Source organism: Aotus nancymaae, unplaced genomic scaffold (assembly GCF_030222135.1).
Source record: "Aotus nancymaae isolate 86718 unplaced genomic scaffold, 86718_ANA_hifiasm-v0.15.2.pri h1tg000021l, whole genome shotgun sequence".
Taxonomy (NCBI): Eukaryota; Metazoa; Chordata; class Mammalia; order Primates; family Aotidae; genus Aotus; species Aotus nancymaae.
Window position 1 is genome coordinate 26,777,157 of NW_026988433.1, and position 27,962 is coordinate 26,805,118.

Here is a 27,962-nt window from a genome sequence, read left to right on the forward strand (position 1 = left end):
AGAAATTGGACACAGAGATGCAGACAGGGACAATGCCATGTGAAGATGAAGATAGAGGTCAAGGTGAAGCTCCTGCAAGCCAAGGGATGCTGAAAATTGCCAGCAAACACCTGTAGTGGGGGAGAGCACGGACCAGATCCTCTCTCACAGCCCTCAGAAGGAACCAGCTCTGCTGTCGCCCTGATCTCAGACTTCTAACCTCCAGAACTACAAGAAAATACATTTCTGTTGTTGAAGCCACCTAGTTTGCGGTTACTTTGTTATAGCAGTCCTATGAGCTAATACTCCCACATCTTCAAATTCCTCTCTCTACACCCCTTCTCATACTCGTTTCCTCCCATTTCAAAGGAAGGATGGTCCATTCCTCAGTCTAAGGCTAAGCCTTCTGCCATTAACACAATCTTGCCAACCTTCTCCTGAAGACTGGAAACGTTGCCCCAGTTCAGTCCTTGGTAGTCAACCTATTCTCTCTATTTAAAACCAGTAAAGTATTCAAATCTGCCCATTAAAAAAAAAAAAAATTTAGGCCAGGAGCAGTGGCTCACACCTGTAATTCCAGCACTTCGGGTGGCCAAGGCAGGCGGATCACAAGGTCAGGAGTTCAAGACCAGCCTGGCCGATATAGTGAAACCCCATTTCTACTAAAAATACAAAAAAATTAGCCGAGTGTGGTGGCAGGTGCCTGTAGTCCCAGCTACTTGGGAGACTGAGGTGGCAGAATTGCTTGAACCCAGGAGGAGTTCAAGTGAGCCAAGACTGCGCCACTGCACTCCAGCCTGGGTGACAGAGTGACACTCCATCTCAAAAAAAAAAACAAATTTAAACTTCATTGACCCAGCAACTACTCTGACTACTTTCTTCCCTGCCCTTCAGCTTACAATCTTTCCCAAATTACTCCATACTTAGCTTCTCTGTTCCTTGCTTCCCACTCCTTCATTCCATTATCGTCAGGACTCCCACCTACACGGCTGTGAAACAGCTCGACAGAGGTCACCAAGGCTGCTACTTCAAAAGAACTCCCCTGATCCCCCCCTCACGTTCCTTTTCCACAGTATTTGGCCATGCCGATCACTGTCTTACAACGCTTTGTGACATCATTCTCTTATGTCTTTCCTCCCTCTGGCTGGGCCTTCTCATGCCGCTTTTCCTCTGTCATCCTGTAAAAGTTGACGTTCTTCAAAGTTCCATCCCTGGCGATGTCTTTTCTCATTCTCAAGTAGGGTTGGGAAAGGAGGATTTCAAACAACACTTTGAAACACACCAGGCATGGCCAGTTCAAGTAAAACTGAGCTCCTATCTAGAAAAAGTTTCAGAGAAAATACTGAAATCGGAAAGTTTCAATAAATATTTTAATATATCAGTTTAAAAGGAAATGGCAGCAAGTACAGAGATCTACCATCTTCTGGGAGAATCAGGAAAGGCCTTCCTAGGGAAGTTATATCATAGAAATGTGGGACTTAATCTACAAGTAGGAATGGGAGAGAGATCCAGAAGGAACTGTGTAAGCAGAGTAGAAAGATCTCACGGGAGGGACGGGGGGAATCACGGGAAAGGAGGCCAGAGAAGTAAGAAGTGGCCAGACTGCAGAAATTTATTACAAAAGTGGTAAACACTAGTATTTTGCCCTAAGAGCAATGGGCAGAGATTGAAGAATTTTAACCAAGGGAGCAATATAATCATGTTTGTGTGTTTAAATGGACAGCTCTGGCTGCAGAGCCAAGAACAGACTGGATTGGGACAAGTCAGGTGCCAAGTAGGCTAAGAGAGAAGAGTGGTTCTGGGTTGGAAAACAGTGGGAAATGAGATTTCAGACATGCATAGATTAAGAACTCAATACCTTTTAGAGGTGATGGTGGATTGGATGCAGAGTGCCAGAAGAGAAACTTTATTCTTGAATCAGAAGGCTGCAATTATGGCACTGATCACTTTATAGCTGTATAAATTCAGACAAGAAATAGAAATCTCCCAGGCTTATTTCTTCAGTGCTCTGGAGAAGCAGTCTGATTAGCAGTTAAGGATGAAGACTCTGTAGTCAGACTGACAAGAGTCCATGTTCCAGATTAACCATGTACCAGGCTTTTAACGCTGTGAATGCTGGCTTTTCCCCCCTGCCCCGAGACAGAATTTCACTCTTGTTGCCCAGGCTGGAGTGCAACAGTGCGATCTCAGCTCACTGCAACCTCCACCACCCGGGTTCAGACAATTCTCCTGCCTTAGCCTCCCAAGTAGCTAGGATTACAGGCATGCACCACCAAGCCTGGCTAATTTTGTATTTTTTTTAGTAGAGATGGGGTTTCACCATGTTGGTCAGGCTGGTCTTGAACTCCTGACCTCAAGTGATCCACCCGCCTTGTTCTCCCAAAATGCTAGGATTACAGGTGTGAGCCACCGCACTCAGCCACTACAATTTTGCCTGATGATGATCAGCAGCCTATTGCATGCACACATAGACTGAATCCGATGAACTGCTAATTCAACTTCCTTAACTTGTCAAATTATAGAGGTTTTGTTTTGTTTTCCTTGAGACAAGGTCTCACTCTGTCATCCAGGCTGGAGTGCAGTAGCACAATAATGGCTCACTGCAGCCTTGACTTCCAAGGCTCAAGTGATCCTCCCACCTCAGCCTCCTGAGTTGCTGGGACAACAAGTGCATGCCATCACATCTGGCTAATTTTTGTATTTTTTGTAGAAATAGGGTTTTGCCATGTTGCCCACGCTGGTCTCTAACTCTTGAGCCCAAGTGTTCTACCTGCCTCGGCCTCTCAAACTACTGGTATTACAGGCATGAGCCACCACACCTGGCCAAGGAGGTTCTTATTAATCTGATAGATTTACTGATCATGTCACTCTCCTGCTTAAACCCTTCAGAAGTTCTGCTCCAAGACAAAGTCCAAGCCCTGTCAGATGTTTATTCAAACTTTTCATAATCAAGACCCTTACTTAACCCTCATCTTTTATCTCTTCTCCTCTATTTTTCTTCACTCTAATACAACTAGATTTACTTTCCTTCCTCAAAAACATCCAATGGTCTTGCCTAAGAGGTTTCAAGTATCCTGTTCTCTCTCCCTGAAATCTCTCCCTTGCTATTTTCTCTGGCCACATGTCTCTACTTCCGTATTCCACGTCAATGTAGAATTTGAGGCTCAGAGAGGCTACAACATGTGCCTTATCAGAAAACAAGATATGTCGACAGCTGCACTTCATTAGGCAGCTAGCTGTGGGACAGCTGTCCTTAACTTCTGAGAATCTGAGGAAAGGTATGGAGCCTTTCCCCCAGAAAACACACATGGATAATTCTTTAGTAAATACTCAGAACTAAAATTCCCCTGCAACCCCAACTGGAACTCCAGGTTAAAAAGAAAGATGACTAGCCTGGAATTCAGAAGATCTGGTTTTACTACCACAGCCAGCTGTGGTCCCTCATGCAAGTGGCCTGAGCTCCCCGGCCCCCAGTGTCCTTTATAAGACTGAAAAGATGCAATACGTCCCCCAAAGTAAGTGCGAAGGCTAGTGCTCTCCACGCACACCTATATTGGAAGAGCTCCAACCCGAGAGCCAGCCACGGGGATTCTCGACCCCAGCAGCGGCTAACAGCTCTTCCTGGCTCTGCCTTCACTCGCGCACGCGGAGGCCGGCTGTGAAGACGCGGAGGCCGGCTGTGGAGACTCGCACGCGCGACGCTGTGAGCATGCGCAGAAGCCCAGCGCATGCGCAGAAACCGCAAGCCCGCCCCCTTGGCGGCCCGAACACTCTGGGCAACGCCCCCTAAGGGCGCTTCTCGTCCTTTGACGCTCTCTGCGTGCCTGGCACTCACCTCTACCGTCGGGATCGGCGCAGCCAGCTGCTCCGGCGTCAGGTTCCCAAACTCTTCCGCTAGCACGTCCATGCTGCTCACGAAGGAGGCAGAAGCTGATAAAACCTCCGCGCACGCCTTTCCTGCCCCAAGCAAACTGCAAGACTCCCGGGGAACGGCGCGCGTAGGCCTAAACTGTCCCCAACGTGCGTGTTAGCTAGAGACGTGGCAGAAAGGTTCCGCCTGATCCCAGCTCGAATCTGCGGTGGAACCCGGATGTGGCCGTGGCCGAGGCCGAGTCGGGAAACTGCGCCCTCTGGCGTATCTCGGAGGTCTGGCGCGGGTATTTCTAAACCCTAGCTGTCAGATTTCTTGCCAATTCTCTGATAATTGAGACCAGCAAAACATAGTGGTTGTCATTTTAAAAGTAATCCGAAGAAAGGTGTAAATGCATAATTTACGCAACTTGAACCACTGAGGCAGATAATTATTTAATGTAGTCCAAAATTACATTCGTTGTTTAGTATGGAAGAGCAGGAAACGTCCCAAATGCTTACTAAAAGGTGATTGGTTAAATAAATGATGGTACATGCGTGTAATGGAATAGTGTTGAAAATTCTCAGAAGCACTAAATGGAAGATGTACGAGTAAATACCAACGCATGGAGAAGTTTAGTATGAAAAGATGACATTTACGTCAGTAGGGGAAGGATGGCCTGTCCAGTAAATGATGTTTGAAGAGCTGATCACCCATTTAGGGATAAAATACATCTGAGTGAATCCTATGTGGATTAAATATTGAAATGTTAACAAAAACTTAGAAGAAAATGTAAGTGAATATATTCATAACGTTGAGATGATGAAAGCTTTCAAGACGGCAGCACAGTCAATTCATAGAGGATTTTATATTCTAAACATGATTTTGTGATTTTATGAACATATTTTTTTAAATCAACGAATAGATTAACAAAAAACAAATTGGCAGAAGACAAAGGGCTGGTCTCTCTAATTTAAAATGAGCTCATACAAATCAATAGAAAGAAAAATCCTATTAGAAAAAACGAGGCAAAATGCACCATAATTAATGGGTACGGAGTTTCGGTTTGGGAAGATGCAAAAGTTCTATAGATGGATAGTGGTGATGGTTGCACAACGATGTGAATGTATTTAATGCTTCTGGCCTGTACATCATTTTAAATGGTTAAAATGCTAAGTTTTATGTATATTTTACAGTTATAAGAAAAGTTTTGAAAATTTGCAAGTACATACATGCTTTCCAATTTCTCCCCCATAAAGGTAGAACTCTTGCACCAGGTTAATTGTTCTTATTTCCTAATAAGCTACCTAAATTTCAGTGCTTGTATTTTCTAAGCATTGCGCTGATATCTGAAATATGAAAAGAATGGGAAAAAGACTAACTGTAGAATAAACCCTGCCTTTGAAGTTCTTACAATTTACTTATTACAGAGACAAGATACAACTTGTGTCTCATTCTTGTGTATTACCAGATTGGACCAATTTAGCATCTAGCCTAGAAGGGACTGTGAAAGTGATTTACAGATAGCAGAGGCTCTCAAGCTTGGCTCAAGTGTGTTGGTTGGTTGTCTGTGCCAAAGTTTTCTTTGTTTTCCATTATCAAGATGGTTCTCCAGCTTTAGGGTGTATCAGAATCACCTGGAGAGCTTGTTAAAACAATCTCAGCTTTCTGATTGGTAAATTGGAGCCTGCAAATTTGCTTTTTTTTTTTTTTTTGAGATGGAGTCTTACTCTGTCGCCCAGGCTGGAGTGAGTGCAGTGGCATGATCTTAACTCACTGCACCCTCCCGGGTTCAAGTGATTCTCTTGCCTCAGCCTCCTGAGTAGCTGGGATTACAGGCACTTGCCACCATGTGTGGCTAACTTTTATATTTTTATAACAGATGGGGTTTCACCATGTTGGCCAGGCTGGTTTCAAACTCCTGACCTCAGGTGATCTGCCCACCTCGGCCTTCCAAAGTGCTGGGATTACAGGCATGAGCCACCGGGCCTGGCTGCAGATTTGCATTTCTGATAAGTTCCCTGATGTTCCTGTCCAGGGATTATGCTTTGGAAATCACTAAGCTAAGATTTATCACTTAATGCCATGTCCTCTTTTTATGTGTCTAATTCTCCAGATGAGCTCCTGGTACAGGAACTATCTTGTTTGTATTCCCAACTTCTAACCCATCAGTTGTTCCTGAATGTATTTGTGTTGGTTGAATAAGTGAGCTGAAAGAAAAAATGCAATGGGTGATGTTTGATATTATATTCACTTTTTAAGAATCCCGATTGTTTTTAGTTTCTCTTGAAAAGCCGAAGGCTCTGGTAGCCGTGGTCCCAAAGTCCTATATGAACAATTGGCTGATGCTGAATTGTGTTGGCCCTTAGATCACAGCTGCCACAATCCTTCAGTCCTTCCCCAGGTCAAATCTACAACTTGTTTCTGATACCTTAAGGGACTGGAGTTTTGAAACCAAGAAGCCAGGAACAGTCTCATGATTTCTTTGTTTTCTGCTGCCCTGTCCTTTTCCTGAGTTATTAGTACAAAAAGACCAGTGGTTTGAATAGAGGGGTGGGAAATTAGGGAAAAGAGATCACAGAAGGAAAAATGGTTAACATCTTGGAATACTATCCTATCACTTCTGTATAATGGTTTATGGTAGCCAGATGAAAATTGACCAGTGCCATGGGGGAATAGGGGATCTTGTATAAGGGAGAGCAAGGAAAAAGGAAAGGCAGAGGCATCCAAGCTGGGCCTGAAATATTAGGGAGAACTTCCATTTACTGAGCATTTACTCTTTGTCAGCCATTGCAATGACCACTTGATGTGCATTCTCTAATTGAGTGATGATCCCTAGGAGATAAGTATGATTATCCCCGCTTAACAGGTAAAGAGACTAAGGCTCACAGTGGTTAAGAAACTTGCCCAAGCAGAGCTGGAATTTAAAGCGGTAATTATTTGACCCCAGAACCCATACTTTTAACCACTTTATCATAATGCCATACCAAAAGCATGGGCTAGCAGAAAACATTTCAAGTAGAGAAAAACAGCATGAGCAATGGCATGAGGGCATTAGAGTACTTTATACCACATTGTGACCATTGAGTGTGGTTCTCACCTAGGGCTTTTCAAGGGAAATGTCTGTAGATGACTCTAGAAAGATCCACTGTACCATCATGGACTGTTAATCCCTGTAAAAGAAATTAGACTGTGTTCTGAGAGGCTTCAATACGAAGATGCTAGAAACAAAAGAAAAAGATTATCCTGTTTTCTTGAAACCTTGATGCATTTAGACTGGAAAAAAGATATATATGGTTCTGATTTATAAGCATCAATTAATTCATAATAGAACTAGAGAAGACCAGAAACAATGTCAGAGAAAGAATAAGGACCCTTCAGTCCGAAAAGGCAAGAGCAGAGGGAGAATCCTTGAAGTCAGAGAACGTTCTACATTTTAAGTAAGACTGGATAGTCCAAAAACTTTCAGCTGCCTGCCATGCCCACAGACCTTTCTTTGTGTGATGTGATCTTATCCTGTCAAAACCAATAGGGCCAGGTACCTGCCCAAGACAGTCATGTGGGCTGGATTTAAGGGATGAAGTGGCTTATCCTGAGAACCCTATCCAATGTAGGGTTTGGAGGTTATCTATACTGACTACTGGCGAGCAAACTCAATCATATTCCCTCTCAGGACACTTTTAGTTAAGACACCCTCAGAGGGCAGCAACAGAAGCTGAGAAGTAAATGCCAAGTCAGCATTTGGTAGCAGCACCACACTGAGATAACTTTTTTTTAAGATAGGGTGTTGCTCTGTCTCCTGGCTCACTGCAGCCTTGAACTCCTAGGCTCAAGCATTCCACCTGCCTTGGCTTCCCAAAGTGCTGGGATTACAGGCGTGAGTCACTGCACCTGGCGTGAGAAATACTTTTTTTGTTGTTGAGACAGCGTCTCACTCAGTCACCCAGGCTGGAGTACAGTGGTGAAATCTCAGCTCACTGCAACCTCCACCTCCTGGGTTCAAGTGATTCTCCTGCCTCAGCCTCCTAAGTAGCTGGAATTACAGAAGTGTACCACCACACCCGGCTAATTTTTGTATTTTTAGTAGAGATGTGGTTTCACCATGTTAGCTTGGCTGGTCTCAAACTCCTGACCTCAGGTGATCTGCCTGCTTCAGCCTCCCAAAATGCTAGGATTACAGGCATGAGCCAGCATGCCCACGACCCTGAGAAATACTTTTGATGGATGACCTATGAAGCCAATACAGCAAGTAGTTAAGAACACACATTCCAGGGTTAGATTCTTTGGGTTCAAATACACTTACCAGCTCTGTGACCTTGAGCAAGTTCCTTAGCCTCTCTGATTCTCATTTTGCACATGTGGAAATGATGGAGCCTGCCTTCCAATGTGCGGTCCAGTTATATGATATTTACATAAAGTGCTTAGGGTAGTCCTTGCCATTGGGTAAGTGCTCAGTGGCTATTAGTATTTTATTGTTATATTCTGAAAGAGAAAAAAAAAAAAACTGTATTCAGGCTCACCACACCTACAAATGCAGCCGCTGAGACAAATTCCTGGATTTCCTTTCTTCTTCATAAACGTTTACAATAAATCCCTCTGTTCTTTTCCCTTGAAATCTGAAAGAAGCTAACATAGTAAGCTTAGAAATGAAAAGATAAAGCTTCACTCCAAAACCAGAACAAGAGGGCACAAGTTGATAATACAAATATACTTTTTGAAAGATTAAAATAAATCATAGAGGATAATGTCGTAATTGATTACTAAATGGAATTAGAACATGTTGGGTTTTGTCGCTAGCCTTTGAAGTTGACATCAAGGACAATAGTCACAGCCTTCTGCATACCCTTGGGTTTCTCTGCCAATGACAATATTGGGCTTAATGAACCATGGTTCTGATGAGATAGGAAAATTTTTGTTCTTATGTACTTAAGTACTTGATCATCACATCTCCAAATACTAAAACCACTTGAAGCTTGAAAGAGATTTAGAACTTATAAATTACAGTTATTATAATGTATTCTGGCTACATTATGCTTTAGAGTTTGCAGACAATTTCAAATATGTCTTGTTTTATTCTCACAATAACTGTGAGGTAGGCAGATAGTAGTGTAGGGAAGTAGAGTGGAAAATTGAGGTTTAGCAAGATTAAAAGACTGGCTTGAGTTCATACAGCTACAGATTAGTAGGAGTGAATTCAAACTAAGTTCTTAACAACTCCTAGTTCGAAGGTTTTACAGAACAATTAGTGGAAAACTTTTGGAATTGAACATCCCCAGAGGTAGAACAGGGTGACCTTTAGTCTTGATAAAGATGCAACTGAGAGGTAAATATACGTTGCCCAAAGGAGGCACTCCCCATTCCTATAGCATAGTTTGCCAGTCATCCACAGAACTCATTAGTGATTCTCCTGGATCAGGCTTTCAAATCCTCACCTCTCCGGGGAGTTATTACTAAAAGATCAGGCACATGATTTTAAACCTATTTTCATGAAGAGAAGGTTCACTGGAACGGACCTGAAGTAGAGACAGATAATGCTTGCCAATATCCATGACAGCCTTTCTCCCGGGCACTTTTCCCAGCCTCCCTTGCAGTAAGATGAGGCCACATTATTGAATTCTTGCCAATGGAACACAAGTGGAAGAGAGCAGTCTTTTCCCCTTCCCTATCAGCTGAGTGAATGAAGATTTAGAGGACAGCAGAGTCATGACATGGATGGAAGTTGGGTCCCTGGATGACTGAATAGGGGACCCTCCCCAACTCCACCCTACCCTCTGCTTTAAACTGAGAAATGAGCTTACGAGGCCACTGAGACTTGGGGGCTGTTTGTTCAGCAGTTCACCTACACTTTTTTATTTTTTTTTTGAGATGGAGTCTCGCTCTGTCGCCAGGTTAGAGTGCAGTGGCACGATCTTGGCTGACTGCAGTCTTCGCCTCCAGGGTTCACAATTCTCCTGCCTCAGCCTCCCAAGTAGCTGGGACTACAGGCGCATGCCACCATGCCCAACTAATTTTTGTATTTTTGGTAGAGATGGGTTTTGCCGTGTTGGCCTGAATGGTCTCAATCTCTTGACCTTGTGATCCACCCCCCTCGGCCTCTCAAAGTGCTGGGATTACAGGTGTGAGCCACCGTGCCTGGCCTAACCTACACTTATTAAGAAAGGTTGACTTCTTGTAACTATGCTCTTCCTTAAATCATCTTTTGTATCATTCTCAGAAGCACTGCTGGTTTGGGTGGTCTCCTCACACATTGCTCACATCCAAATTTTAAAGATTTCATAAATGTTCATTACAGTGGATTAATTTTTCTCTTTCTGCTTCTCAGCATGCCCTTCCAATTTGGGATAAATACCTAATTGGATGACTTTGATGGGACCACAGGAGTGTAAAGATCATAATTCCCTTGTTCCATTCCCTGCAAATTACAGCCTGGGCACTTGACTTAGATTCACTCAACTGAATCTTGATATGTGGGACTTTAAGCAAATGGGGCAAAGAAGGAAAGACAGTTGAGAAATCAATCTTTGAAATGGTAGCACTGATTCCAGCTTGGCTGGACTCCTGCAGCTTGCTTCGCCTTGGTTCCTGTCCATTTTCCAAATCTGGCTCCTCTCTGATTAGATTCTGTGAGGTACTTCATGCCCATCCAATAAACTCCTTTTCTGCTTCAGTTAACCAGAGTCCATTTCAATTGCTGGTATCATGTCTTCACGTGTGACTGCATGTATGCATACATACATAAGACGTAGGAATATTCTAGCGTCAACAAGTGTTCTTTGCCAGGACAATCTTTCCAAAACAGAGATTTGTTTGTGACCTTCTTCTGTTTCAAGAGATTCAATTACTCTTTTTCCTTTTTGAATAACCCCTGCCCCCCTCCCTCCCAAATTTTAGCATGACATCTGAGAAACCTTTCATCTTTCTTGTTGCACCTCTCATCACTTTTTTTTTTTCCTGAGATGAAGTCTCCCTCTGCCGCCCAGGCTGGAGTGCAGTGGGGTGATCTCAGCTCATTGCAACCTCCACTTCCTGGGTTCAAGTGATTCTCCTGCCTCAGCCTCCCGAGTAGCTGGGATTACAGCTGTCTGCCTCCACGCCCAGCTAATTTTTGTATTTTTAGTAGAGACAGAGTTTCACCATGTTGGCCAGGCTGGTCTCGAACTCCTGACCTCAAGTGATCCATCTGCCTTGGCCTCCTGAAGTGCACCTGGCCACCTCACATTCGTAACTTTCATTCTTTACCTTACTCTGATCCCTGGGCTCACCATTTCTCCATACCATTGTACTTACTGTGCATTTGGCCTGTTGTGTTTTTCCTTTTGTGGCATCTTGGCAAATTCCTATGTATCTCTCATGTTTTAGCTGATTATCTTCTCTATGAAATAGAGTTTGATGATTTTCTCCCTAGCACCATGCATGCTTTTTTTTTTTTTTTTTTTTTTTTTTTTTGAGACAGGGTCTTGCTCTGTTATCCAGGCTGGAGTGCAGTGCATGATCTTGGCTCACTGCAACCTCTGCCTCCCGGGTTCAAGCAATTCTCTTGCTTCAGCTTCCCAAGTAGCTGGGATTATAGGCATGTGCCACCATGCCAGCTAATTTTTGTATTTTAATAGAGACTGGGTTTCGCCATGTTGGCCAGGCTTGTCTTGAACTCTTGGCCTCAAGTGATACACCTGCCTTGGCCTCCCAAAGTATTGGGATTACAGGCATGAGCCACTGTCCTCAGCCCCGGCCTTATTTTTTAGTCCTCATTATATTTTATCGTAACTGTTCAAAAGGTTGTCCTTCTCACTAGCTTAAAAACTTCTTGAAGACAGTGTGTTTAATCACCTATGTATCACAACCACTGGGATATTTCTTGGCGGGCACACAGCAGATGCTCAATAGGTGTTTGTTGACTCAATGAATGAATGTATGCATGAAGAAACATGACTTGATGTCTGTAAAGCTTTGATGGTCAGCACAAGAATCATTCTAAAAAGACTATTCAATATTCCAGCCCCAAGTTACCCAGAAGTGGTTTAGAAACCGAGACACTGGCTATTTTGAAATAATTTTTAATGTTTTAAAATTTAGTAAGTGCACACAATACATGTTTTAGTAGAAGAATGAAAATATGTGTATGGCATTTAATAAAAATTTACATTACAAAATGAGACCACATTAGGAAAACATTAATAGTAAACATTTATGTAAAAACCAAATAACATGCTAAAGGATACAATTTTTAAAATTCTAATAAATGTAGTTGCCTAAATTCAGACTTGAAAGAGACATTGAGATTTCATTTGCCATTAAAAAAAAGCAGCAGAATGCCCTTCATTTTAAATGCATTTAAAAAAAAAATGTACATTGTTTTCCTGCTGGCCACTGTAGTATAATCAAGTATATAAAAGAGGATCAGCTGGATTCAAATCCGGTAATAAAAAATACACCACCTGTTAAATATACAGTTCACCCCAGAAAGCAACAACAACAAAAAAAATCACGCTACATACTACCTTTTTTTTTTTTTTTTTTTGAGACGGAGTCTCTCTCTATTGCCCAGGCTGGAGTGCAATGGCAGGATCTCAGCTCACTGCAACCTCCGCTTCTCAGGTTCAAGTGATTCTCCTACCTCAGCCTTCTGAGTAGCTGGGATTACAGGCGTGCACGACCACGTCTAGCTGATTTTTGTATTTTTTTAGTAGAGATGGGGTTTCACCATGTTGGCCAGGATGGTCTTGAACTCCTGACCTCATGATCCACCCGCTTTGGCCTCCCAAAGTGCTAGGATTACAGGCGTGAGCCACCACGCCCAGCCCATATTATCTTTCTACTGTCAGACTCTTCCTGCCACCCAGGACCCAAAGACAGAACAGCTGAAAACTTCTTCAGCTTAAGAGAAAACCAAATGTCTTCAGCACCTTATAGTTTCTGCGCATAGGAAAACAGGGCAGAAGGGGACTGCATGAAGAGAAAAAAATAGCTAAGAGCAATGGTGTACTCTTCAGTAAAACTCCACTTGCACTCAGCTGCTTATGTAGAGAGAATGGCTGATTTATGTATTGGACATTATGGGGAAAAAAAAAACTTTCAGAATTTTCTCAAATTTTGATTGATTTTCCCAAATACAAACAATGGAGACAATTTATCCACACAATCATTTCCTAGAACTTTATAAAATAATGAAGTAACACCATAATGTTGAAGGTTGTGGTGAGGAAAAGAAGGTTGGGGAAGAAAGGAATACACCTTTTTATTTTCTATCCACTCTACCTCATGAAATTACTGAGGCTCAGTTGAGTCCTTAGCAAACAAAACAATCAAAAATGTATTTTATGCAAATGAAGCTCTTTTTAGACCAAGTGCCTCCAAACTGAGGTGTATCCCTCAACACTCCAAGAAGAGTCATTCCAGGATAAAGCAGATTTCTCTAAAGTCTCAGTGACAACTAGTGCCCAACTTTGCAAGGTTTGACTTAATGCTCAAGAATGGCAAATAAGGCTGGGCATGGTGGCTCATGCCTGTAATCCCAGCACTTTGGGAGGCTGAGGCGGGTGGATCACAAGATCAGGAATTTAAGACCAGCCTGGCCAACATGGTGAAACCCCGTCTCTACTAAAAATATAAAAATTAGCCAGGCATGGTGGCAGGTGTCTGTAATCCCAGCTACTCGGGAGGCTGAGACAGGAGAATCACTTGAATCCGGGAGGCAGAGGTTGCAGTGAGCCGAGATTGCACCGCTGCACTCCAGCCTGGGCGACAGAGTGAGACTCCATCTGAAAAAAAAGAAAAAGAAAAAAAAGAATGGCAAATGATAATGATCCTTTCAAGAGCATCTTGGTCATAACATGGTAAAGCTTTCATCAGCACAAAAGACATCTGCTAGTTAAGTTATATAGGTAAGAAATCCAAAGTTTAACTGTTTCTTTTTTTGATACAAACTTCATAGTGAATGGGATCTCATTTTATCATTACTTCCTTTCTTCTTCTTACAAGTAAACCAATTCAAACAAGTCCTGCCTCACATAAAAATATTACTCTTACATAAACCTTGTCAATGGCCTGAGAAATGCAAGAACATTCACTAAGAGATTTGTGCAAAAATTGTCTTTCTTGGAGAGCAGGCTAAATTGTAAGAAGAAACAAACCTCTAGAATAATTTTAGAAGGCAGCTACTTCTATTTTCACTAAACAAGGAAGTTTTTATCTAAAGTTTGTATATAGCATAAAAATGTACTTAATACATTTAAATTCTAAATAAATACTGACCAATGGTATTATAAAATGTGGTTTGGTACATTTGTGGAATTTGAGGACTTACTATGTAAGTTTCTATTAACACATTAATAAAATGTAATTGTACATTTCAAATACAATTATGTTACTTCACATCATTTATTCAGAACATCAATTCCCTTGGTTATTCTCACAACCTTCAACCCTTTAAGGAGTTGTACCAAAATTAAAAATCATTAGGTTTGATAATGACAAGTGAGAAAAACAACTCCTTATGGGTTGAATGTCATAAGCCAAATATAAATGGTTAAGAAAACATTTACAAGTATTATATAGGTAACATAATTAATTATAAATTGTTTTCTGTTCATTATGTCTGTTTTAAACTTGAAAATGATGCACAAATAGAGTCTATGTGATATGTGTCTTCTGTAATGCTAATATTACCCATTACACAGATTTGGGCTAATACTGCACCACAGTACTGAGAGTGTGCTGGATCTATAATGCCATTAATGGAAGTGGACTGGATACCAAAGTGCTGGATTTCCAATCTTTCATCCAATGTCAGTTCTTCTTTAGTTAGTAGGAGGTGAAGCATCTGCCTTGGCTTCCTCACTGAAGAGTAGTTTTCGAAGTATATTTGCATAAAATGGTCCATACACTTGTTTGTTGAGATTCACAATGTTTGCATATTGAGAGCCTAGGGCTTCTAGCTCCTGCTGAATGACAGCTAGGCCTCCTGGCATAGGAGGCATGCATTTTTGAGGGCTTGGAAGACAAAGTAGGCTTTTCATGTAAAGCTTAAATCGTTTATCTGAGGAGAAAAAAGATATCGTTATCTGTCCATTATTAAAGCACATAAATTTTAAAAACAGGAACAGATAATTGTAGTACATTGACTGCAATGTTTCCAATTCTTTACCTCTCCCTGCACCCATCCCCTTTCCAAAGTAGCTTTGCAGCTCCTCCTATCAAAGGCTGGAGTGTGTTTCCCCATCCTTTTTTTTTTTTTCTGAGACAGAGTTTCACTCTTGTTACCCAGGCTGGAGTGCAATGGCGCTATCTCAGCCCACTGCAACCTCCACCTCCTGGGTTCAGGTGATTCTTCTGCCTCAACCTCCCAAGTAGCTGGGATTACAGGTGCCCGCCCCAATGCTCGGCTAATTTTCTGTATTTTTAGTAGAGAAGGGGTTTCACCATATTGGCCAGGCTGGTCTCAAACTCCTGACCTTAGGTGATCCACCCACCTCGGCCTCCCAAACTGCTGGGATTACAGGGGTGAGCCACCATGCCCTCCCTCCCCATCCTTTTAATCTGGGCTGACACTGTGACTAGCTTTGGCCAATACAGAATGTGGTAGAAATGCCAGAGCACCAGTTTCATGCCTTGGCCTCAAGAGGCATGGTTCATGTCCACTCTCTACCTACCACCGCCATGAGAATAAGCCTGGGTTTGCTGGAGGATGACAGATCAAGAAGAGGTAAACCCAGCTGTTTCATCTGAGGCCATCCTAGACTTGCCTATAGCCAGCCAACATTCAAATACCTGAAAGAGCCTAGCCAGGATCAGCAAAGCTTCCATCCTGAACCACAGCTGACCCACAAATACATTAGTGAGTTCAGCAAGAACAAAAGAGCCACCTGGCCACCTCACAGACTCGTGAGTAATAATAAATGCTTATATTCTTTTTAAGCTCAGGAATTTTATGGTATTTTGTTATGCAGCAATAGCTGACTGATAAAAAATGCAGAGCCCTTGTTGGGGGGAATCTTTTACAAAAGTTAATCCTAAATGTTCATGATTGTAATTCACTAATCACTAAAGTTTAGTGAGTTTACAAAATGGGGACTGAAGAAGGCAAATAAAGGTGACTTAAGCCTGGGCAACAGAGAGAGGCTCCATGTTAAACATAAAAAACTGAATAAATTACAGGTCACTTCACACATGGCCAATGTAAATGGCATTGCCAGTCTGGCCCATGCAGTGTCTTTTTTTTTTTTTTTTAATAGAAACCATTTAAAATTAGAAGCTTTCACAAAGAAATCCGTATTACTCGTTTCTCTTGAAAAATCTAGAGATCTGGCAACCTTGGGGGCCCAAATTACCACATGGCAAGGGGGACCACAGTTGTCCTGGCATAATTTTAAAAAGAGACATTCAAAAGTACCCTGGTTGAAAAATAAATTGCATGGAGCCAGGAACAGTGGCTCACACCTGTAATCCCAACACTTTGGGAGGCCAAGGTGAGAGGATCAATTGAGTCCAGGAGTTCAAGACCAGGCCTGGGCAATATAGTGAGACTTCATCTCTACAAAAATTAAAAAAAAAATTAAAGATTAGCCAGGCATGGTGGTGTGTGCCTGTAGTCCCAGCTACTTAGGAGGCTGAGTTGAGAGGACTGCCAGAGCTCATGAGTTTGAGGCTGCAGTGAGCTGTGATCATGTCACTGCACTCCAGCCTGGGCAATGGAGGGAGACCCCATCTCAAACATAAGTAATTAATTAACACTAAAATTACAGGTCAATTTACACATTGCTAAGAATCAGGAGACACTGAGGAGGGGCCACCCCAACTAGCATACCATTGTACCACCTTCCCCACCTTTCCTGCTTCATTGCTTCAATGTATCTGAGTTTGATATGAGGCTACAATAGCATGGGACAACTATGAATAATACTAGACAGAAAAGACCTGCTACAGCTCATGCTGCTCCAAGGGCTTTCGTTTGCTTTGGGAACAGAAACGTCACCAATAAGAAGGTTTACTAAGGAAAATACACTGCATTAAATATGGACAACTATGATACTATTGAAATTCTTATTGCTAAAGAATGCTCACAAAAATCATACATTCCAGCTAGGTCTGACCTAGAACTTAGTTTCCAATGTCCATGTCTTAGAATTCTTTCCTTTTACTAGAATACACTTCCATCTCATCTCATCTCTGCCCAGGGTCAGAGGCATCCCTCAATGTCATGCTGAAAGTTACCTCCTTTCTGTGACTTTCCTTAGCATCTGTTACCAGACTATCATGCCATATTATTGCCAGTTGAGAAAGTGTCTCTTTCCCTTCTTGGATAGTAGACTCACTGAGAGTGAGGGTTATATCTTTTTTATCTTTATATTTTTGGTCTGCCCTGTGACAGACACATTTGTAAATGCTGACTAAACTTAAGTGAGAATGAACTAGAAAGAGTCTATAAAGATAAATAACAAACTGAAAACTGTGGCAGCCAGGGGAAAATGGGGACTGAAGAAGGCAAACAAAGGTGACTTAAGTCTTATCTGTAATTTTTTTTTTTTTTAATAGACAGGGTCTCCATATGTCACCCAGGATAGTCTCTAACTCCTGGCCTTAAGCCGTCCTCCTGCTTCAGCCTCCCAAAGTGCTGAGATGACAGGCATGAGCCACCATGCCTGGCCTTTGTCTGTAATTTTTCCACAAGGAGAAATTACTCTGTATCACCTGTGGAATTGAAATTACTTGTTAAAAATGTAGATGGCAGTAGGCATGCAAATAATTTACATAGCAGGTAATTCATAATTTTTACTTAGCATGTATTTGAAAGAAAAAATCTCTTGGTAATATTTTTTCAAAAGGTTAAGAATTGTAATGGGAATTGGGGATTGTAATCCCTTCAGTAAATAAATAGTGCATCAACTGAGAATAAAAGAAAGCAGACTATGAGTACCCTGAGCAGAGGAAAACCATAGCCAACACTGATCAGGTCCTTCTCATGTTCCAGGAATCTCTCTGTTTGATTTATTCTAACTCCTCTGCAGGCATACATTTAGTGTTAACTGGGTACTACTCTCCCTTTAGACTAGTTCCCTGACCCTCAGAGGCTCAGGTCTGTATCATCACAGATATGATCCAAACACTTTCCCATAAGAAGGTTTAAAGAATGAACTCTTTCAAAATTGTTATTATGCTAACAAGTGGTTCTGTCTCTTCTGCCTCTTCTGCAGATGAGTCTGTTTTTAGGCAAAGGCTAAAGTGACAAGAGTGTTTTTCCAGTTAAGAGCAGCCAAAAGGAGTCCCTGCCAAAGGCGTGTCCTTGGCTTCTAAAGTCAAAGGAGGGACACTCAAGTGAGTCATTTAAGTTGCTAGGGCAACAGTACTTTGAATGAGATTAAAAATGCTTTCAATTTGCAAAAGGACAGGAAAGTTGGACTGGGGAAAGCTGGGTGGACAAAAGTTGCTTTACCAGATTTTAAGAGGCATCTCCTGGCCCTCAGCTTCCCTCTTCCTTCTGACACTGCAAGCGTTTCCCTTATCCAAAGAAAAGGCACAGAGTACACTCTGACACTCTGGTCACTCTGCCAGCAAGCAGCAGGGCTCCAGCTCTCACTGAAGTGCCAGTCAGAGCAGTTAAGAACATGAGCTCTGTAGTCAGACAGGCGGGGGAAGAATCCCTACTCTGTCCTCAGCTCATTATGGGACTTTGAGTGAGAGAGCTATTTAACCTCTCCAAGCCTCCTATGCATTCCCCTATTTCACAAATGTTTATTAACTTTTTTTTTTTGAGACAGAGTTTGGCTCTTGTTGCCCAGGCTGGAGTGCAATGGTGCGATCTCAGCTCACCACAATCTCTACCTCCCAGGTTCAAGCGATTTTCCTACTTCAGCCTCCCAAGTAGCTGGGATTACAGGCATGCACCACCACGCCGGCTAATTTTTTATTTTTAGCAGAGACAGGGTTTCTCCATATTGGTCAGGCTGGTCTTGAACTCCCAACCTCAGGTGATCCACCCGCCTTGGCCTCCCAAAGTGCTGGGATTACAGGCATGAGCCACCACGCCTGGCCCATATTTATTAAATATTATGTGTGGGTGCAGGATTGCACAAGAATATAGCAGTGAATAAATATGCACCCCGTCCTCATGAGACCTGCACACTACTGGGGATATGGTGGTATGTTGCAGAGACTGCTAGATAGAGTCTCAGTCCCCATTCTATCCCTCTGCCTCCTAGAACACAATCTCCTAGGTTTGACCTGTTCAGCAGGGATGACATGCTCTGAGGACAGATGCATGTCAGCATGTGAAGGTATACAGATAGGGGCTTGGACACAGGTGGCAGTGGTCATGCTCCGTTTGTTATTGTTATCAACTGTCTCCTCTCAGGAGCGGCCTCTCCAGCAGCCCACAATGTTGTATACACCAACACTATTCTTTTCTGGGGGCAAAGTTGAAGCCTTGAGCCACTAAAGTAGCCTGTATGGCCTGGATCCCCAGAATTCCATGTCTCCAGGGATAAGGATGAAAAACACCATTTGAAAGCCCCAAATAAATAATAAAATGTATTTGTATTCTTAGGGAAGTCAATTTTGAAAATTTGCAGATTAGTCCTAGAAGGTTAGTACATTCTAATTCTACACTCTTCTACTTTTGGTTTTCATCCTTCAACCTCTGTAGCAGACAACTGCTTTGTACCACACAGCAGCTTCTCCCCTTCCTATGGCCTGAATACTCTGATTTTGTTTGGGGGTAACCATCTCTTCCTTACTCTCATCAGGTATTACAGATAAAACTGACTCTTCCCTGGCTCCAGGAGGTAAATACTGTCTCAGGGTTAACTTTTTCCCCCTCAGGCCACCATGACTAATTCAAGAATGGGACATGAACCTTAGTCAGGCTAACTGGAGCCACTGTGACTCAATGATGGGGTCACTGTTTGAGCTAACAGGGAGGCAGATTCCTTGTTTTTCACTTGACTTAAATATGGAAAGTTGTGGGCTGGAGCTAAAGCCATATTGCTGTCATGAGAAAAGTCTGCCTCTGAAGGCAACTGGCCTAGAAGAAGGCAGTGTTGAGACTTGGAGGCAGGAAAACTAGTGCCAGTGACAGCTGCAACTCTCACTATGCTGTTCCAGCAGACAGCCTTATCCCTGGTCTTTTCAATTAGATGAGAGAATAAATGCTCATTTTGTTTAAGCTAGTTTAGAAGTTTAGATTGTTGTCACAGGTAACTGACAAAGTCCTAACTGATACATTATCTATTATCCCAACTCACCAACACAGCTTGACTTTGAGATAGTCAATTTCCTGGCCTACCGTTACAAAAAAAGCCGACCCACTATGTCACCCAGATCCACAGCCTTTTTAGTCTTTGTCTCTTTAAGCCTGACCAAGTTCCAGAGTTGCTCACAGCAGAACTGATATCTACTATCTGTGAACATACGGCCAGCTGGTTTGAATTACTGCATTGATCTACAATTTTAACATTACCCCTGCACTCTGTTATTCTCTTCATAAAATCTACTGGCTGAATAGATAAGACAGTAGGCCTTGAAACATCCTCCCTACCCCACGACACACAGAAGCAGCAATGAGTCCCAGGCCTTTGGAAATATTAATATTTCTTTATATTTTCAATATTTATCCTCCAAAAGTGGGTAATGTGTTTAAGACCAAATTTTTACTGACTTAAGATCAGTCAAAATCAGCAAAGCAAATTGGAATTGAAGCAGAAACCAATAAAAACATGAGGACTCACCAATCAAGGACCAGATAGGATTGTCCTCCTCTTCAATGTTTGAAAATTGACCTATGAGATTAGCTTGAATCTCAGCATTTAAAGTGGGTAAACCTCTTTCCATCAGGGTCTTGTTAATCTCAACACAAGTCTGAACACCAATAGAATTCAGGACTTCCTTCAGGTTAAAGGTCCTGTGAAACATAAAAATGAAATTCCACCAGGGAAAGTTTTTGTTCATCAGTTCATTTTTAAATATACTGACTTGTTTTAGCTGTCTATCAATTTTTTCTTAAACAATAATAGCCTCTATTAGAATGAACTTGTAAAATAGTAACTCCTCCCAACCACCAACCTTCATATGTAGCAGATTTTTAAATGCTTAAAACCATTAAATTGTGCAGCAGTAATTAAATATAAAAGCATAAGCAGAAAAGTGTGGTCCCCGAAAATGCACCTGCAAGCCCATTTTATATTGCAGGGCTATCAGAAAGGGACAGAAAACACCAACTTACTTCCTAAAATAAACCCATTGGTCTGAGTGCATTCATTCACACATTTTTTAAAAATGTACTTGATAAAGGAAGTAGACTCAATTCATTTGTCTATGCTTGAGCAGTAAATCTACAACACCAATCAAAAACAACAAATGAAGATATTCAGAGGTCAAATACCTAAAACTCTTGGCTGATCATGACCAAAGATAATAAGCTCCTTCTCATTATTCAAGTAACTAATGAATAATCTTCAATATATAGAGTCCATAAAGTTGTAAAGGTAATTAAAGACTGAGTTATTTAGTAGCTAAGGAAAAACAGGTCATTAGAAAAGGCTTTTGTTGAGGCTGGGCACAGTGGCTCACGCCTGTAATATTCCAGCACTTTGGGAGGCCGAGGCGGGCAGATCACCTGAGGTCAGGAGTGAGAGACTAGCCTGACCAACATGGTGAAATCTCATCTCTACTAAAAATAGAAAAATTAGCTGGGTGTGGTGGCGTGCACCTGTAATCCCAGCTACTCAGGAGGCTGAGGCAGGAGACTCTCTTGAACCTGGGAGGAGGAGGTTGCAGTGAGCCAAGATCGTGCCACTGAAACTCCAGCCTGGGCGAGAGAGTGAGACTCCATCTCAAAAAAAAAAAAAAAAAAAGCATTTGTTGGGTCCACACTATTAGGGAATGATGATTGAAAATTCTATCTCACTATCCAGAAAGGGTCCTTAAGATAACTCCAAAATGGGAATTAAAGGATGTGAGAAGGGCTCAGTGATAGGAAGCAGTGTAATAGAGTGAGTTGGAACATAGGCTATGCTGTCGTGTGGAGCTGGGTTCAAATCCTGGCTCTACCACTGAAATTGCCATGTGTCTAATAATTAGCTCCTAGCAGATGGTCAGGCACATAGAAGAGGACGAAAAAGAAAAAAATGGGTTATCATGTTTATCATCATTAACAGCAATAAGAAATAAGTTATTAGTATTCTGCATTGACTGGAATTTGTTAAAAGCCCACATTGGACCTGACTTTGGAGTTCTACAAACTCAAGGATAGACTGATAGTGGTAAGAATTTTACCTTCTGACTTTTTATCCACTACAAGTTAGTGCTCTAGCTTTTTCTTGCTTTTAATCAGTGAGTTCTTAGGCTAAAATAAGAAACTGGCTAGCCATATGCAGAAAATTAATACTGGACCCCTTCCTTTTACCGTATACAAAGATCAACTCAAGACTTAACTATAAGACATTTAAAAACCCTAAAGGAAGATCCAGGAAATACCATTATGGACACAGGCCTTGGGAAAGATTTCATGATGAATTATCCAAAAGCAAATGCAACAAAAACAAAAACAGACCAGTGGGACCTAATTAAACTGAAGAGCTTATTCATAGCAAAAGAAACTATCAACAGTGTAAACAGCCTACAGAATGGGAGAAAATATTTGCAAACTATGCATTTGACAAAGGTCTAATATCTAGAATCTATAAGGAACTTAACACTCAACAAGCAAAAAAGTACCTCATTAAAAAATGTGCAAAGGACATGAACAGATACTTCTCAAAATAAGACATACATGTAGCCAATAAGTATCTGAAAAGATGCTCAACATCACTAATCATTAGAGAAATTAGAGAAATGCAAATCAAAACCACAGTAAGATATCATCTCATACCAGTCTGAATGGTTATTTTTTTTTTTTGGGACGGAGTCTCACTCCATCGCCCAGGCTGGACTACAGTGGCACACTCTCGACTCACTGCAACCTCCACCTCCCAGGTTCAAGCAATTTTCCTGCCTCACCTTCCTGAGTAGCTGGGACTACAGGCATGCACCACCATGGCCAGCTAATTTTTTTTTCTTTTTTGTATTTTTTGTAGAAACAGGGTTTCACCATCTTGGGTAGGCTAGTCTTAAACTCCTGACCTCAAGTGATCTGCCCACCTTGGCTTCCCAGAATGCTAGGATTACAGGCATGAGCCACTGTGCCCAGCCTGAATGGCTATGATTAAAAAGTTAGAAAATAACAGATTCTGGCAAGGTTGCAGAGAAAACACTTACACACTGCTGGTGGGAATGTAAATTAGTTTAGCCACTGTGGAAAGCAGTTTGGAGATTTCTAAAAGAACTTAGAACTACCATTCGACTCAGCAATCCCATTACTAGGTTTATTCCCAAAGAAATAGAAATCACTCCATCAAAAAGACACATGTACTCTTAGTTCATTGCAGCACTATTCACAACAGCAAAGACATGGAATCAACCTAGATGCCCATCAATGGTGGAATGGATAAAGAAAATATGGTATATATACATCATGGAATACTATATAGCCATAAAAAGAATAAGGTCATGTACTTTGCAGCAACATGGGTAAAGCTGGAAACCATTATCCTAAGTGAATTAATTCAGAAACAGAAAACAAAATACCACATGTTCTTGCTTATAAGTGGGAGCCAAACATTGAGTAAACATGGACACAAGGGGAACAATAGATACCAGGGCCTACACTTAAAGGTGGAGGTGTGGGGGAGGGGGAGGGTTAAAACGAACTATGTTCACTACCTGGGTGATGAAATCACTAGTACACCAAACCCCAGCGACCCACAATTTACCCATGTAAAAAACCTGTACATGTGCCCCACACCTAAAATAAAAGTTGAAAAAGGGAAAAAAATTAAAAATCTATCAATAAATAAATAATCTTTCAGCTCTTCAAAAAAAGTTGTTTTAGCATAAGCCATACCTTCTATTCACAATGAAGAGGGAAAAACTCTTTCTAGTTTTCAAGATGCATCATCAAACCAAATATAAATGACATCTTGGTCTACTATTTAGTATTATCCCTTTTTTATACTATGAATGCTATTGCCCTGTCCATAATGAAGATAATTGAGAATTGACTGCATTCATTTCCTAACATGGGAAAAAATTAAAACAATAAAACAACCAGATAAACAACCAGATAAAATTATACAGAGGATGATTTAATGGCTAATTATTAATAGCTAGTATTCACTGAGTACATGTTATGTGCCAGACACCTGCACATGAATCATTTTAAATTCTCACAACTCCAAGGTAGATATTAATACAATTATTATTCCCTTTTAACAAGTGAGGAAGTCAGGCTCATAGTAATTTGAGAATGTATTCAAGTGTTCATAATAAGTCAATAGCAGAGCTGGGATTTAAACCCTGGTCTGTCTGACCCAAAAGCCTGTCTTCTTAATAACCACTTTCTGTACACTTTATAGTAACATTTAAGCAGCACTGGGTGTTCTCTAAGGGCTTAATAAATAAAAGTTTCTGGAAATTAATGATTACCTGTGCAGGAAAATGGTTAAGACCAACTGCAAAATCAGAGGTTTCCTTTCATTATAGGTCTTGGGTCCTCGAATGACCCCAGGAGGTGAGCATCAGAATCAGGAGAAAGGTCAGATCAGGACTCAGTCCTTGGTCTGCCCTTTTCTAGCTGTGTAGCCCAAGGCAAATTCTATTCTATCTCTAAGCTTCAGTTGGATTCTTTTGTTTTTTAATAGAGATGGGGTTTCTCCATGTTGGTCAGGCTGGTCTCAAACTCCCAACCTGAGGTGATCTGCCCACCTCGGCCTCCCTAAGTGCTGAGATTACAGGTGTGAGCCACTGTGCCTGGCCAAGAAGTTGGATTCTATAACTACTTGGGCTCCTTTTGGCTCTTAATAGTCTAGGATTTGATCAAGTAATTTATACGCTCCCTGAATAATAGGCGGGAGGATGAGAAGACAGGTGTATCTCCCTTCAATTACAGGAATAAAGAGGATATGTCTCTGAAGACACCTGAAAGAGGAACCAGTAGGAGAAGCTGACCCATATGAGACCCATGAAACCATGTGGCCATTCACCAAGACTAAGAATTTTCTGACTTGGATAGGAATTCCTATGGAATGATGTAAACACAAAATCTAAATGGGATTCCAGCATTCATGAAGGTGTAATATTGGAGATAAATTTAGCAAAAACTGAAATCTTCACTGGACTTGTGTCACATCTCTGAAAGGCAGAATTGTCAGTGCTTCTTAAGACTTTGCAGCAAGGTGGATTTGTGAAGTCAGTAGATGTTTCATTGCAGAACAATGATGAAGTCAGAACAACTGGACCTGGAAAGCCCTCTTCGATAGCACAGTTCTAAACACCAAGCTTGGCGGATTCTGTCTTTTGTTTGTTTTTTCCAAAGCACTGTCAAACAAAAGCTGTTGTACACATTCATTGTAAGTGGAGATACGACACTCACCCTGGCACTTGTCATGGAAAACACCTCTCCCTTCCTATGAGAGGACATCTAAGCCTTCAGAGATATTAAAGGAAATTCTAGAAAAAGAAGGTGTAAGATAAGCTTCTCTAAAGCACAGTCCTTAATCTCACATCCAGATGTCCAATGCTATTCTTGTTCTCTGAGACGCATGCAGAGCCTTAAAACAAGAGGGAGCAGATGCAAACATTTGGAACTTACTCTTTGTTCATGCCTTCAAGTAGAACAGCTGAAATCCTTTTTAACCTGTTTGCAAACTCAGGCAGGCCTCCTGTAATAGCACCCACCATGTTGTTGGTAATTAGGGACAGGCAGGCAATAACTTTCAATTGATTCAGCTTTTCTGTCAGTTCCTGAAGACGTGCTCCATCTGTCATGAGTGTCTGACATATTTATTTAAAATATAAAAATAGAAAGGGTAGCTCAATATCATGAAAATAAAAAATAAGCAATGTCATTTCCAAATTCCCATTTTTACCTGATTTTTGTAAAATCATTAAACAACATGAAACACAGACCAGATGATTCAAAGTTAGTAAGAAATAAACTGCTGGGAAATTTGGGGGAAGAACGAAGTCACTCACCTCTGGTAATTCTTTTTTCTGATAATCCCACTGTAACAGTTTCAAGTAACTATTATTTAGCACCAAAGTAGGGCTCAGGCTTGGCTTGGAGGTATTTTCGGCCCCAGGAGTTAAAGCATTCTCAGAAAGAGAAAATAATTCTGCATTTACAGATTCTTTTATCCATTCTGTAGTCTGATCAAGAGCACCTAAGAGAGAAAAGACCACATATTTGTTCTACAGCTGATTGATCCCTTCACTGGTGTATTCACTTAACAGATGCTGTGTTGGGTGCTGGGCATGAATGAAAAGACACAGTCATGCCCTGCAAGGAGTTTACAGTCCAGATGGAAAGACAGACCTGTAAACTAACAATTAGAGTACAATTAATACTAGTAATTGTGGGAGAAGAGGCTGTCCAGGAAAGAATCAAAGAGGAAAAGCTCTGTACGTGCTCTAGAAAAGAGAGCACATGGCACATTCTGGATGCCACAAATAAATCTGTATTGCTGGTCCATAAAGAACTAGGGGTAAGAGGGTTATAGTAGATGGCATTGGATGGGTAGTTTAGAAGCCAGCCTTGAGTTTGTGCAGAGAAGGTATTTAGAATAAAGGCATTAATTTTTACACAATTTTGGTAAAAGGTGAAAGATTTATACTATCTGAAGAGAAAACAGTATAATTGTTACAAATTTTTGGGTCTTGGGACTGCTTTTAACATCTAATTAAAGATATGCCTTTCCCAAGATGAATGTGCTTGCTCACGTGCACATGTCCACAAACAATTGTCATTCTCTCTTACCAGATTCATAGTCCCCAGGTTACAAACACCAGTGATGGGGAATGAGGAGTTTTAAATAATATTATTTTCTTTTTCTTTCTTTTTTTGAGATAGAGTCTCGCTCTATCACTTAGGCTGGAGCATAGTGATGTGATCTTGGCTCACTGCAACCTCCGCCTCCTGGGTTCAAGTGATTCTCTTGCCTCAGCCTCCCGAGTAGCTGAGACTACAGGCACATGCCACCACCCCCAGCTAATTTTTGTATTTTTAGTAGAGATGGGGTTTTACCATGTTAACCAGGATGGTCTCAATCTCTTGACCTCTTGATCCGCCTACCTTGCCTCCCAAAGTGTTGGAATTACAGGTGTGAGCCACAGTGCCCGGCCTTTTTTTTTTTTTTTTTTTTGAGACAGAGTCTCGCTCTGTCACCCAGGCCAGAGTACAGTGGGTGATCTCAGCCCAAGAAAAAGTGCTTGGAAAGAAAGACTGAACTAGTGGAGAGAGTAAATTGTTGCAGTGGTTCAGACAGGAGAGTAAATGGACAATGACAGCAGAAGTGAGGGGTAAAGAGAAGAAAAGTGAGAAATATTTAGGGGGAGCACCCACAGGTCTTGGTGACCACTTACATGTGGAGAGTCAGAAAGGAGTATTCTAGGATGACTCCCAGATTTCTTGGACATCTCAATGAATGCCTGTGCCATCTACCAAGATATGGAATATAGGCTAGAAAGGTTCTGAAATAAATCCTTCTCATAACTTTTCTAAGGCTACCACCAATCTCCTGGTTGTCAAATCCAACAAACATGTCCTTCCTATATTTTCTAAACATCTTTGTAATACAGGCATCTCTTAGTACAACCCTCCTGAAACTATTTTCTGGGTTCTCTGACACCACTCTGTCCTGGTTTCCCCTAGCTGTGCTTCTGCATCTCATACCTGGATTGAGAAGACAAGATGAGAAGACAGGTGCATCTCCCTTCAATTACAGGAAGATGTTCCTCTGCCTGTTCTTTAATGTTGATGCTTCCAAGCACTCTACCCAATCCCCATTGATATGGTACTCTTCCATCTCACCAGACCATCTTACTCATTCTTATGGTTTCTATTTCCGTCCATACCCCAGAAGGCTCCCAAATCTCTATCTCTAGCCCTCACTTGTCTCCTGAGCTTCTGATTTCCTCATTTGTTGAATAAGCAAATAGGAGAGTCACTAAATATGAAGTTGGGCAGAGACGCCCAGTGTAGCACACTGCTACATAGTGCTTCCATCATCCAGATACAACAGGTACTTTATACCTGTTATATGTACAATCT

The 27,962-nt window shown here is 41.6% G+C and overlaps 2 protein-coding genes across 6 annotated transcripts in view; both read right to left on the bottom strand.

Moving 5' to 3' along the window:
* Positions 1-4,035, bottom strand: part of POLR3B (RNA polymerase III subunit B) — a 132,517-nt gene extending 128,482 nt beyond the window's left edge. Inside the window, exon 1 of one of the 3 annotated variants that reach the window (XM_064379896.1) lies at positions 3,815-4,034. In XM_064379896.1, the coding sequence (XP_064235966.1) occupies positions 3,815-3,886 (72 nt within the window). In that variant the 5' untranslated portion in view covers positions 3,887-4,034. Of the gene's footprint in view, positions 1-3,527; positions 3,545-3,814 lie in introns of those variants that run through there. The other 2 variants (XM_064379898.1, XM_064379897.1) reach the window with 2 other exon arrangements.
* A 7,832-nt stretch (positions 4,036-11,867) lies between these two features.
* The window catches only part of TCP11L2 (t-complex 11 like 2), a 49,926-nt gene continuing 33,831 nt past the window's right edge, over positions 11,868-27,962 (bottom strand). For 2 of the 3 annotated variants that reach the window (XM_012469180.2, XM_064379900.1), the window contains exons 7-10: positions 25,889-26,076; positions 25,506-25,687; positions 20,548-20,720; positions 11,868-14,864 (exon numbers count right to left, since the gene is read on the bottom strand). In XM_012469180.2, coding sequence (XP_012324603.1) covers positions 14,626-14,864; positions 20,548-20,720; positions 25,506-25,687; positions 25,889-26,076 — 782 coding nt within the window. In that variant the 3' untranslated portion in view covers positions 11,868-14,625. The remainder of the gene's footprint in view (positions 14,865-20,547; positions 20,721-25,505; positions 25,688-25,888; positions 26,077-27,962) is intronic. The other variant, XR_010343828.1, reaches the window with a different exon arrangement.